The sequence below is a fragment of the Spermophilus citellus genome (assembly GCF_964194105.1).
Source record: "Spermophilus citellus genome assembly, chromosome: 1".
NCBI classification, from domain to species: domain Eukaryota; kingdom Metazoa; phylum Chordata; class Mammalia; order Rodentia; family Sciuridae; genus Spermophilus; species Spermophilus citellus.
In genome coordinates this window covers 178,474,328-178,486,444 of record NC_138182.1, presented here as the reverse complement: position 1 = coordinate 178,486,444, position 12,117 = coordinate 178,474,328, and the positions used below count along the sequence as shown (strand labels likewise).

The 12,117-nt window shown below is 36.9% G+C and overlaps 1 protein-coding gene across 1 annotated transcript in view; it reads right to left on the bottom strand.

Moving 5' to 3' along the window:
- Positions 1-11,639, bottom strand: part of SLC27A6 (solute carrier family 27 member 6) — a 60,691-nt gene extending 49,052 nt beyond the window's left edge. Inside the window, exons 1-2 of the mRNA XM_081281459.1 lie at positions 11,116-11,639; positions 10,220-10,841 (exon numbers count right to left, since the gene is read on the bottom strand). Coding sequence (XP_081137585.1) covers positions 10,220-10,700 — 481 coding nt within the window. The 5' untranslated portion in view covers positions 10,701-10,841; positions 11,116-11,639. The remainder of the gene's footprint in view (positions 1-10,219; positions 10,842-11,115) is intronic.
- Positions 11,640-12,117: the final 478 nt, after the last annotated feature.

The window sequence follows — 12,117 nt, the reverse complement described above, 5'->3', positions numbered from 1 at the left end:
ACTATTTAGTTCTATTATAATGCAATGCATTTGGGAATTACTCTCTCAAAATCTATAACTCAGATTGGTTATAAAGAAGCAGCAAGAGAAATGTGACTAAGAGGTTCTCAAAACCTGTAAGAAGCCGGATGAAACATAGAAGTGCTAAGGAATTTATATATTGTTGGGGAAATTAGAAATTTAAAATGTTTTTTTTAATTTTTATTTCTAGAACAAATCCAAATAAAATAAAATGCAAGACTCTAAAGAAAATGCTTAGTTCTTAACAGACCCGGCATACTGCTGTATACAGATTGTTTGGCAAGGAGAAAGGAAAATCCACAAGGAAGCCTGGGAGGAAAGACAAGTCATAAACAAATGGAAAAGCAGGACAAAGGATTGAAATTTTTTTTAATGTTAATTCTAGATTTTGTCTGAACATTCTTTCTGGCATTTTATACTCATAAATCTCTGAACTGACTCATTTTGCTGATCATAATTTCAAATCTGTCACTGGTAATTATAAATTAATAACACACTTTTATATGTTCTTAAAGACACAAATGTCCAGGGCTGAGGATGTAGCTCAGTGATAGTGGGCTTGTGTGGATATACAAGGCCCTGGGTTCAATCTCCAATATCACACACACACACACGCACACACACACACACACACACACACCACATACACACACCACACACACACACACCCCACATACAAACACATATACACACACAAATAATAATAACATATAAAGGGAGGAATGTCTAAAGTTGGAAAATAAGTACAACAAAAATTATAATATGATTAATTTTTACCCCCAATTTTGGTTGAAATCACAGGGTATAAGAAACAGTAAGGATCTGCAAACAGTGATAATGGTTACAAGGAAAAAGAATATGGCTGAGGATATAGCTCAGTTGGTAAAGGCTTGTCTCACATGCAAAAGGCCCTGGGTTCAATCCCTAGCACGGCAAAAAAAAAAAAAAAAAAAAAAATCAGTCTTAAAAGCAAATTCTGTAAAAAGAAAATGAGCATGAATTAGAGGAAATAGAATTCTGTTTTCTTAAAATTAAATTGATTTGGCTGAGGTAGAAAAAGGTAGAATTCTGAAATGGAATTTTTTCTAACCAAATTATTTCTTCAACAGTGGCAGAAAATATGGACGCGGATGGTGAAAACTGCAACAAAAATGTGAAAAGTCACATAAAGGAAAAAGTGTCACCAGTTACTTATCACTGCCAATTTTTCTTAACAAAATGAAAAAAAAAGTTTTATTATTTTGAAAGTAAATTCTGGGGCTGGGGATGTGGCTCAAGTGGTAGTGCCCTCGCCTGGTATGTGCGTGGCGCTGGGTTCGATCCTCAGCACCACATACAAAACAAAGATGTTGTGTCCACCGAAAAACTAAAAAATAAATATTAAAAACTCGTTCTCTCTCTCTCTCTCTCTCTTAAAAAAAAAACAAAGTAAATTCTGAAAAAAAAAAGGTAAATCCTGAAAATTAAGTTCTGACACAAAGTAGTGATGGGGACAGACAGGTGCAAGTGATGGGAACACAAGGTTAAGGGAATGATTCTACAAAATGGGCCCACTCTGCTGACCTCCACATTCTTTCTTTTCCAAGAAGCAATATGCCTGGAGCCCTGCATGGCTTACCTGGACAGGATATGTCACATTCCTTAGCAAACAACCTATTATCTGCAGGAGAAATGCAGGCTTGAAATAATGCCAATAAGGGGAACGCAAGTTACCCTGAGGAGGGATACATTCGTCACCCTTTACAGATCAGATCCCCAAACTCAGAGAGATAAAGATAATTCCTCCTAATCATAAAATCTGTAAGAATTTACGGTTAAGAATCCAATCAGAACTGTTCATCCTGGGCCAAAGTGACCTGGAATTGTCATGGTAGTGGGGTCTTGAAAATCTGATGTCAACAGTTGTCAGTCAAAGTCAAGAGGTAGACCTTGGCAGGACTCTCTGGAAAAATCTCTGGGATCCCCAATAAAACTAGAGTGCAAGAGAGAGCACACTGTCCCTTTCCTCTCTGACAGGACTCACTTTCTCCCTTAAGGGTATCCCCTTTCCTTTTTCCTATCCCTTCAATAGACTCATGTCCCTTACTCTGAGCTTTGATAAGTCTGAAATCTTTCTGACTTGATTATAAGAATCAGTGTTTAAAAAGAGGTGGGAGGTCTTGCAACAGTAGCAATTTTTAAATACTTCAAGGAAATTTGATTTTGTTTCATGAAGATTTACTCTTCAGTGAAATGCACTAGAACTGGAAGCACCTCCTAATATTGACATGTGCCTCCTCCTTCCTTCTGCCGACTGCACCTAAGCACACGTTGTAAGTGTAGGTAGAAATCTGGTTAAAGGAACTGAACTTTGCACCATGGGATCTAGGATGGATTCAGGTCCTGATAGTAACCTACTATTGGAAAATGAGACATCTGGATTTCTTATTATCTTTAATAGTTTACACTGCAAAACTCACTGTCTTTTTAAAAGCAACATGCTCTTTTTAGAAGCACATATTTTCTCCCATATGCAAGGCACTATGTTAAATGGGATCACAAGAACAAAAATATGTGAATTATGATACTTACTTAAGATACTTTAGCACTTTTTATACAATTTGATTTCTTGTTTCTATATTAGTTTTATATTTCCTATTCACATTTCAGGGACTACAAAATCAATGGATAAAAGTTTCATTTACTTCTATAATATGTTATTGATTATGAATGTGCTGCATTAAAAACTTTATATTATCTTATTCTACATGGAACAGACTAATATTTTCAAAAGTATAGGAAGACAATCAATTATAGTTTTTATACACTGGTAAATATTTCAATTTTAAACTTTTCAAATTTTATGTAGGGTTGGGGGTGTAGCTTAGTAGTATGGCTTGTTATGCTTAGTATGGGTGAGGCCCTGGGCTCTATCTCTATTACCAAAAAACAAACAAAGACCAAAATGTTATGCATTAATAAGCCTAATATAAAAATCAACTATAAATGGTTCACTTGAACTTTCCTTACTGATACAAAATGAAATTATAGATCTTACCAGACTCTTATAACTATCATCCTCCTTTGTAGAGAATCCCAACAGGCATGTCAGAGAATGCAAGGCAAGGCTATAGTTTCTAAGAAAATTAATATTTAAGCAGCAATGGTCTAAAGCAATTCATACTGAGATATATTTATACTTAAAATCAGGCCTCAAAACTCATTTCATCATCAATAATGTAACAGCTATTTTGGCAAGTATTGACTAATTGTCATATCAACACTAGGAAATGTGTGTTACCTCTACTTTTAAAGATCAAATATAGGAATTTGAAGGAAAATGAAGGTTAGAAAAATTAACTGACCTGCCTAAATTAATAAATGTGCAACTTGTGCTTTAATACAGGTGTACTAGGCTCCAAAATTCATTCCCTAATATTTAAGACCTATACCACATTGCTATTCATTATAATTAATTTTAAAATCAGTTGTTATCAATATGATTTATCAAATAATTCTTCTCCATCCACTCGAATTTCTGTTTAATTTTGTGATTACACTGTAGTAACCAGTAAAATAAATTATAACCAGTAAAATCAATTGTTTCTTTTGAAGTGGAGATAATACTTGACCTAGCTTAGTCTAAGATGGAATATATATACTGTCATTGTACAAAATATATATAAAAATTCTTAAATGTCCTGAAAACTGAAATAGCATGTAAAGATCATAATACACTGGTAATAAAGTTTGCAAAAGCCAGTTATTTTATCTATCTCAATATATAAATCTCAAATTCTATAAAACTTGAAAGGTCTTATTTCCCCCCTAACTCTTACTCTTGATCTTTATAAGGCAATTGCCTTTATGACTGAAAGCCCTTTAGGGAATCACAATGGCCTATTGTTAGCCATTTGCCCTGATCAGTCTGAGTGCAGCAGCTCATGAAAACTCACAGTGGACAGCTGTGTGCACTCCTGTGTGTATAGAAAAGATTCAAATTTACTTCTTGAGAAGATAAACCAAATTTTTTTAAAATAGGTTGAGATGTAAAATATTATCAATTCTAAAGTAAATAAGCTGAGGGCAATATGAATTTTTAAGTTATTCTTTTATAATAATGATTTAACATGTCATTCTTTAAGAGAGAAAGCAAGATAAAAGTATTCACATGAACCTGAAATCTTGTGGATGCCTAGGGTATCTAAAGTACTTTTTACCTCTGGGGCATAGTGATTCTAATGATTAGCAACATAATACCAAACAACACAGAAAAGGAATCCCCAACACATCTTTATCTTCAAAACCAGTTATCAAATTGAGAGCGGAGTGGACCACTTATTAGCAATTGTATAAAAGTCAATTAAAAGTTACTAAGTATATAAATAACTCAAAAAGCTGAACACCAAAAACCAACCCAATCAATAAATGAGCTAAGGAACTGAAGAAGAAATATAATCAATCAACAAATATATGAAAAATGTTCAACATCTCTAGCAATAGAAAAATGCAAATCAAAACTACACTGAGATTCCATCTCACTTCTGTCAGAATAGCAATGATCAAGAATACAAGTAATAATAAATGATGGCGAGGATATGGGGGAAAAGCTACACTTATCCATTACTGGTGGTATTACAAATTGGTGCAACCACTAGGGAAAGCAGTATAGAGATTTCTCAGAAAACTTGGAATGGTACCACCATTTGATCCAGCTACCCCTCTCCTCAGTTTATACCCAAAGGACTTAAAATCAGCATACTACAGTGATGCAGCCACAGCAATGTTTATAGCAGTTCAATTCATAATAACTAAACCATGAAACCAGCCTAGCTGCCCTTCAACAGATGAATGTAAAGAAATTGTGGTATATATACACAATGGAATACTACTCAGCCTTAAAGGAGAATGAAATTATTGTAAATGGATGGAACTGGAGAATATCATGGTAAGTGAAATAAGCCAATCCCAAAGAACCAAAGGTCAAATGTTTTCTCTGATAAGTGGATGCTAATTCACAATAGTGGAGAGCAGTTAGGGAAGAATAGAGGTACTTTGGATTAGGCACAGGTAAGTGAGAGGAGAGGAGAAAGTATGGGGGTAGAAGTGACAGTAAAATGAATCTGACATTGTTACTCTATGTGCATATATGACAACCTGACTGGTGTAACTCTACATCATGTACAACTGGAAGAATGAGAATTTATACTTCATTTATGTATGATGTGTCAAAATGCATTTTACTGTCATGTCTAACTAATTAGAACAAAAATAAATACATAAAAAAATAAAAAGAAAGTTACTAAGTGCTCAAATGTATTTGTTGTTTTTATTCAATCATTTATCCACATATTCATCCAAGCCATAAATATTTATTGAATATCTTCTTTGTACTCAGTCCTGAGAATTTGGTAGAAAACAAAATAAACTCCCTCATATCCAAGAACTTATAATTTAGTCCTTAAACTATTCTTCAAGGTTACACCAATGTGTTTGGCAGTTGGCTAAGGAAACTTCATGATTTACCGGGGTCACTGTAAATAGCTACTGCGCACCTGAGGTGGGAGGGAAAGTTCAGTGAAAAAGGTACTGAGAGAAGGTGGGTGGATAAATAGAAGGTGAGAAAGAAAAGGAAATGAAAGGAAAGGGAGAAAGAAGATGGTGATAAGGCAATAAATCAGAGCCGGAAGGAAGACAAACACTGCAGGATATCCTGATTAACATAAGAAAATCAATCAAGACAAATCTGGACTCCAGTTCCCATGTGGCACTGCTTAGACCCAGGAGCATCAATAGGTGACTTACCCAGAGGAATCTTGCTGCCCTCATCCTTAAAATAAAGCTATTATCTAACTCTTGGGCTACAGTGAAAAAGAAAAAAAAAAGATGTATAAAAACACTTTGTAATCTATAAATTTCTTTAAAATGGAAGGAATTATTATTATTATCATATATTAACATATTGTATTATGTATTACATGACATGTTATATATTAACATATAATTTATAATAATAATTAATTACACATTATAATTATATATTATTTTATGTTATATATTTAATATGTTAAAGGACATAGGTTACATATAATCTATAAATGATATACAAACATCCTAACACTTCCTTATTCATTCTAAGTAAAGAGAAAAGCACAGATCAGTAGATAAACAGATATCAGTAGATATCAGAGGTAAAAAATCAGGGATAAGAGACTAGAAGACTTCTTTGCTATTACTTTTGAGTCTTCAGACTATGTGGGAAAGCAATGATAATTTTGTAAATATTTTGATTTTTTCCTAATTATTTGTGTATAGAAAACCTCATTTCATAATATTGATAAATTTATTTAAAAATTTTGTGAAACCTGAATGCATATTTTACATAATTATATTAAAATGAATTGGCAGTCCCAGAAACAAGTGGACCATATAGTACAGCAGAATCTTAAATTAGAAGCCAGGTTTTCAGTCCTGGTTCTGTAACCTACTAAGCTGTTGTACTTTAAACAAGTTACTTAATTTCTTTTCATCTCAGTTTCCAAACTACAGAACTGCTCTAGCTTCTCAGCATTATTGGTAGTGCCATACACATGGGCAGCCTTGAATAAGTGGCAACTGTGGATAGTTTTGTTTATTTGTTTTTAATTTTTTTTAGTTGTAGGTAGACACAATACCTTTATTTACGTATTTTTATGTGTTGCTGAGGATTGAACCCAATGCCTCACATGTGCTAGGCAAGTGCTGTACCTCTAAGCCATGACTCTAGCCCTTGTGGATAGTTTTGATAATAACAATAACATTTGCCTGGGGACTTAGCTGCTATGTTTCCTTTGGTTTAGTCTAGAAGACAGTGATGGAAACTTCATCTATCACCAAAGTTTTTATCTGGTCTGACCTATAAAACCTGTTTAAAACTGATTTTATATGACCTATGAAAAATGTAATTTTTCTAAAACATAATGTGTTTAAGGTCCTATTTCAAACAAACTTTATACTAATCTTTCATATTTCTAGGTTGTAGCAGCAAAGTCCAAATGAGATTACTTATTAAAAGCTCCAGAGTGACTTTACAATCATAATAGCAATTATTTTAATTCACTAAGTATCTAGTTAGTACATATCAGGCACTCAGTCACTTTGCAAAATCTGCTATTAAATAGATAGTATTATTTATACTTTGCAACTTGGTAAAATGACACTCACAGATAAATCATCAGCTATGAAGTGGAAAAGCACATATGAAATTCAGACCTGTTTGGCTTAACACTGTCTAACCCACTTGATTTGTCTTTCCACTTCAATATACTTTCCCTAGGGATATAATGATTTACTAGTATATCTCCATCAGAAATACTCAAAAAAAAAAGAATCTAAAAACACTAAAATGTAAAGTCTTTAAAACTATGTACATATTTTATTAACTGATGTAACTCAAAATGTCAAGAATATGGTATTCAAGGTATAAGCTTTAAATACAGAGAAGTGAGTATGATCTAAGCTACATCCTAGCCAAAACAAAAACAAATAAACAAACAAAATTTTAATCAAAAAAGAAGTGGTCTTATCTTTGAAAAACACATGTAATTTATGTCTTGGAGATATGCTAGAAAGAATGGTTCATAGGATGTAAGCTAGAGGTCCCAGCTATCTATTTATCCAGCAAACCATCTAAGTAGTCTTGACTTTAAACTCTAGTGCACCAAATTATCTTTTTCTATATTGAAAACAAACAACAACAACAAAAAATAACTAGCTGTTGGTGTTAAAAACAAAAACAAGGGAATAATACAATTATTGACTGGCACGTGAAGCAAAAACTAACATAAATAAAATTACAAAATTAGAGTTAATTAAGCAAGAATTCAGTCAACAGCAGAGTCTGAACGCTCTTATTTTGTGAGGTAACCAGCCTAATACACTTCAAGATAAGCCGTGTTTCAGACAACCTGTTTGGGGGTGCTTCTCAGACTGGCCTCAACATCATGGACACATGAATCTTTTTAGGGATACTGTGACCTTTCAATTTGCTCTTATGAAGGAAACTATGCCTTTATCTTTTGGGGCATAACTTGGGGTTTACATTGGCTGTGGGAATTCCACAATATAATCAGGTTGAGCAATGTGAGAGATGTGACAAAATGTCAGTGTATCCATCAGTGAACTTGGGTCATTTTTTCCTGCAGCACTCAGATGTTCACTCATCCTGCTACATTCATATTTGCATTCTGTAATAGACGTTGTTTTACCACTTTGTCAACATTCTGTATGACCATTTGTTCTACTTATTGCTACAGATCAATGAAACTTAAACATGCTGGTTAACCTCTTTCCAAGGTAAGAGGTTAATCTTGGAAGATAGGAGTAAAGAACAAAATGAGCAAACAATACCCAAAGGACACTCTTTGGCTTCTCAGCTCCTGCAGCCTTAAAAACGAAACAATATTGAAAGTAAACATTTTACCACTGTATCAGGCCTTGTGCTGAGCTGGAAGGACAATGATAACTAGGAAGAATTTTTGAAGGGTTGACCTTCTTCATATTGCCTAGCTCAGTTTTCTGTCATATACAAAAATTATATAATACAGTTATATACTTTAGAGATATGTAGGTTATTATAAGTTAGATTATTTTTCCACATTGCTCTGTGAATTTAAAAATTATCTATAAGGTTTCAGTATATATCTATTAATCTAAAACACTTAACTATTTTCACCAAGGTACTTACCACCAATCCTCCCACTCTTCCTACTCCCTCACTTTCCTAGCCCATGCAAGAAAAATCTGCATAAATAATTTAAATTGTATCAAATAAGTATCATTTTTCATACTTCAATTTCATTTTGTTAAGCTTTCCATCTTCCTAGACTCTTGGTTAATTAATAACTACACCAAAGATTTTTATTCACAGCTCAGTGTAAGTAACTGTAGCCAAACCCATCTTAACACCTACATAGGGAGAAAAGGAAGGGTAGAACTTCCTCAGAGAAAATAATAATGATGCACACATGGGAAGCAGTGTTAGAGAGGAAGAGACTTAGAGTCTGCCAAAAGTCTGCCCACTGGCTGGCAGGTAAGAGCCCAACCTTGCTCTGGCAAATCCTATCTTGCAGACAGTATAAAATAAGAGCCGACATGAAGATAAGAATTCATGAAATTCAGAGTAAACAAATCTGTTTTGCAAATGCAATCATCCTTGATAAATTTACCATTAGAAGCAAGTAGTAAAATGACAATGAAGTTAACATAACTTTCTTATTCATCAAACTTTTTTTTTCTAGATCTGATAAGACTTACAACCAAACAAGTTCTTTGTCTCTCTGTTCATGTACAGACAGAAGGTACCAAGAGCAGTAAAATTGTCCCCTCCCAAAATGTGGGTGCCTGTGTCAATTTCTTGTAATATCCTGAGACTTTCTGCTCTGGGAGTCAGCCTTCCAGCCCAGCCCAGTGCCCTTGCCTTCTACCCTCAAAGGTGGCCCACAGCCTGCTGAGTTGTACTATACTTTTCAGCTCTCTCCCACGCCCCTCCTGGCCTCTGTGACCCTAAGCAAAACCCCACCCTAAGCAATATCCTAAGCAGAGATTTCATAAAAGCTTTCTGAAACTCTCTTGATATTTACTAATCTACAAAAGAGTGGATGATTAAAGGGGCATGGGTGGTTTTAAACCTCCTGCCATAGAATTCTAAAACTATTTTATGCCCTTGGCATGCACACATTTTCACACATCTAAAACTATTAGTTATGAACTGTTCTAAGGAAAAGGAAGGTAGGAAAACAGGTCCCAAAAAAACAAAGACCGAATGTTTTCTCTGATGCGGATGCTAACACACAATTAGGGAGGGGGAGGGAAGAATAGAAGTTCATTGGATTAGACAAAGGGGAATAAATAGAAGGAAGGGGAATGGGAATTGGAAAGACAGTAGAATGAATCTGACATAACTTTCCTATGATCATATATGAATACACAACCAGTGAAACTACATCATATACAACCACAAGAATGGCATCCTAATTAGAATAAGTTATACTTATTCCACGTATGTATACATATATGCTATTATATACTATGTATATATGGATACTCCAAGTATGTATAATGTGTCAAAATACACTCTATTGTCATGTATATCTAAAAAGAACAAATTAAAAACTTTTTAAGAAAAAGGAAAATAGATCTGTTTACATTCTCCCTAAGCAGATCACACCCCATACTCTACCTGCGCCCACCACTAGGGCCTTGGGCTCGCAGGTGCTGATGCAATGCAGAAGGGAGTTGGAGCGAACGTTGCAGTTGAGGAAGGCCACCACGCAGCCCAGCTTAGCCAGGCCAAACCACACGTGAACGAAGTCGGGCTCATTGCTCATCAGCAAAGCCACAGTGTCGCCCTTTTCCAGTGAGGAGTGGTTCAGGAAGACACGGGCCACTTTGTTACTCCTTTTATCCACATCCTGATAAGAGTAGATGTCTCCTTCATAAATGATGAAAGGTTTCTGGGGTTGCCTCTTGGCATGGCTCAGGAATTTATCCAGCACAGTGACCTGCTCGCCTCTCCATTTGCACTTTGTGATCTGAACTCCGAAGCGCACCACCTTCAGCAGGAACCAGAAATCATCCCAGAAATAAGGGAACAGAAGTCTCTGCACGCAGTGCAGAAAGATCATGCCAGCCCCTATTCCTGTTAGCCATGACAAGAGCATGGGGGCACAGGTCAGAGGCAGTTCTTGTCCCAACCCTACCAGAGTCCTCTTTCAGGATCCGTGGCTCCCTCAGCGAAGATCTCCAGTCCTCACTGCTCAAGGAGGGAAACTGCAATTCGTGTCACCCTTTCTGGAGGGATCCTGTGAAACAGAACCAGAGATTTGCACCAGATGGTTGCCTCAACGAATTCTGGGGTAAAGCTTGGGAAAACCGGGTGGGTGTACAGCAGAAAGTCTCCGAATATTACAATAAATCAACGCAGGCACCCGGAGGAGCTGGGAGTCTGCCTTCCAGCCCAGCCAGCGCCCTCGTCTCCCACCCTCAATGGTAGCCCGCGCCCTGCTGACTTGTACTGTGCTTTCCAGCCCTCTCCCACGCTCCCCGACCTCTATGACCCTAAGCAAACTCCACTACCCTCAGGAGAAGTAACTCCAGAAGCTGACGCTCTTTCCTCTCGCAGTAGTTTCTCTGGAGGCTAAGATCCAGAGGCTGAATTCGAACCGGGAGAAGCAGAAGTGGGGAAGACTGGAATGCAGTGGCTTCCCGTCTCCACCAGCCAGCAACCAGGCTGGTTATCGAGGCCCCGCCTCTGCTCGCGCCCCCAAGCTTGCCTGGGGCCCCAGGGCTCCGCAGCGCCGCCTTGCCCCGCCCAGTGCCCAGTAGCTCCATTGGGAGGCACCGGGTCCACCCAACTGTTCCCAGGTGACCACAGAGTCTACTGGAAGAAGTTGTCCTCCACTCCAGCCGCAGCTCGGGATCTGAGAGTCCTTGGGGCTGTGTACCTCTCCTCCCAACAGCGGCGGGGTAGTCACCCGCCTGCCTCCTGCCTCCAGGCTCCAGGCCAACTCCTCCTGACTCCTCTGCCCCGCAGCTGCAACAGCCTGGGCGTTCTGTCCCACTCCTTCTGGATGCGCTTACAGTCACTGGGATACCCGTGAGGCGCTGGCCAGCTCCCACTCCACAGACCGTGCCCGGGATCAGACTTCTGGCGGGAAACAGGACAGTTCCACGCAGGGAGAGCCAGGGATCAGAAAGGCGTGGTATGAAGTCACAGGGGAACCGGGCTGCTGGAATTTGGGTCCCAGAGGCACGGGGAAGAAGAGTAGTGCACTAGAGTTCATTCATAAAATCAGCAATTAATGGGAACAAAACTAGAGGCTGCAAATAAATAAAAACAAAAAAGACAAAAGAACTGAGGAGGAGAGAAGTATATATATATATATATATATATATATATATATATATATATATATATATATATTTGCAACACGCATTTTTGAAAACAGGTTGTTGTTTGTACTTATATTGAAACTAATGCCTTTAGAGTGCCTCCACAGTGCTTTTTACAAAAGTTTTCAAATTTTTGATTGATTTAAAAACTTAAATTGATAGTTACATCCATGTTAAAAAATAAAA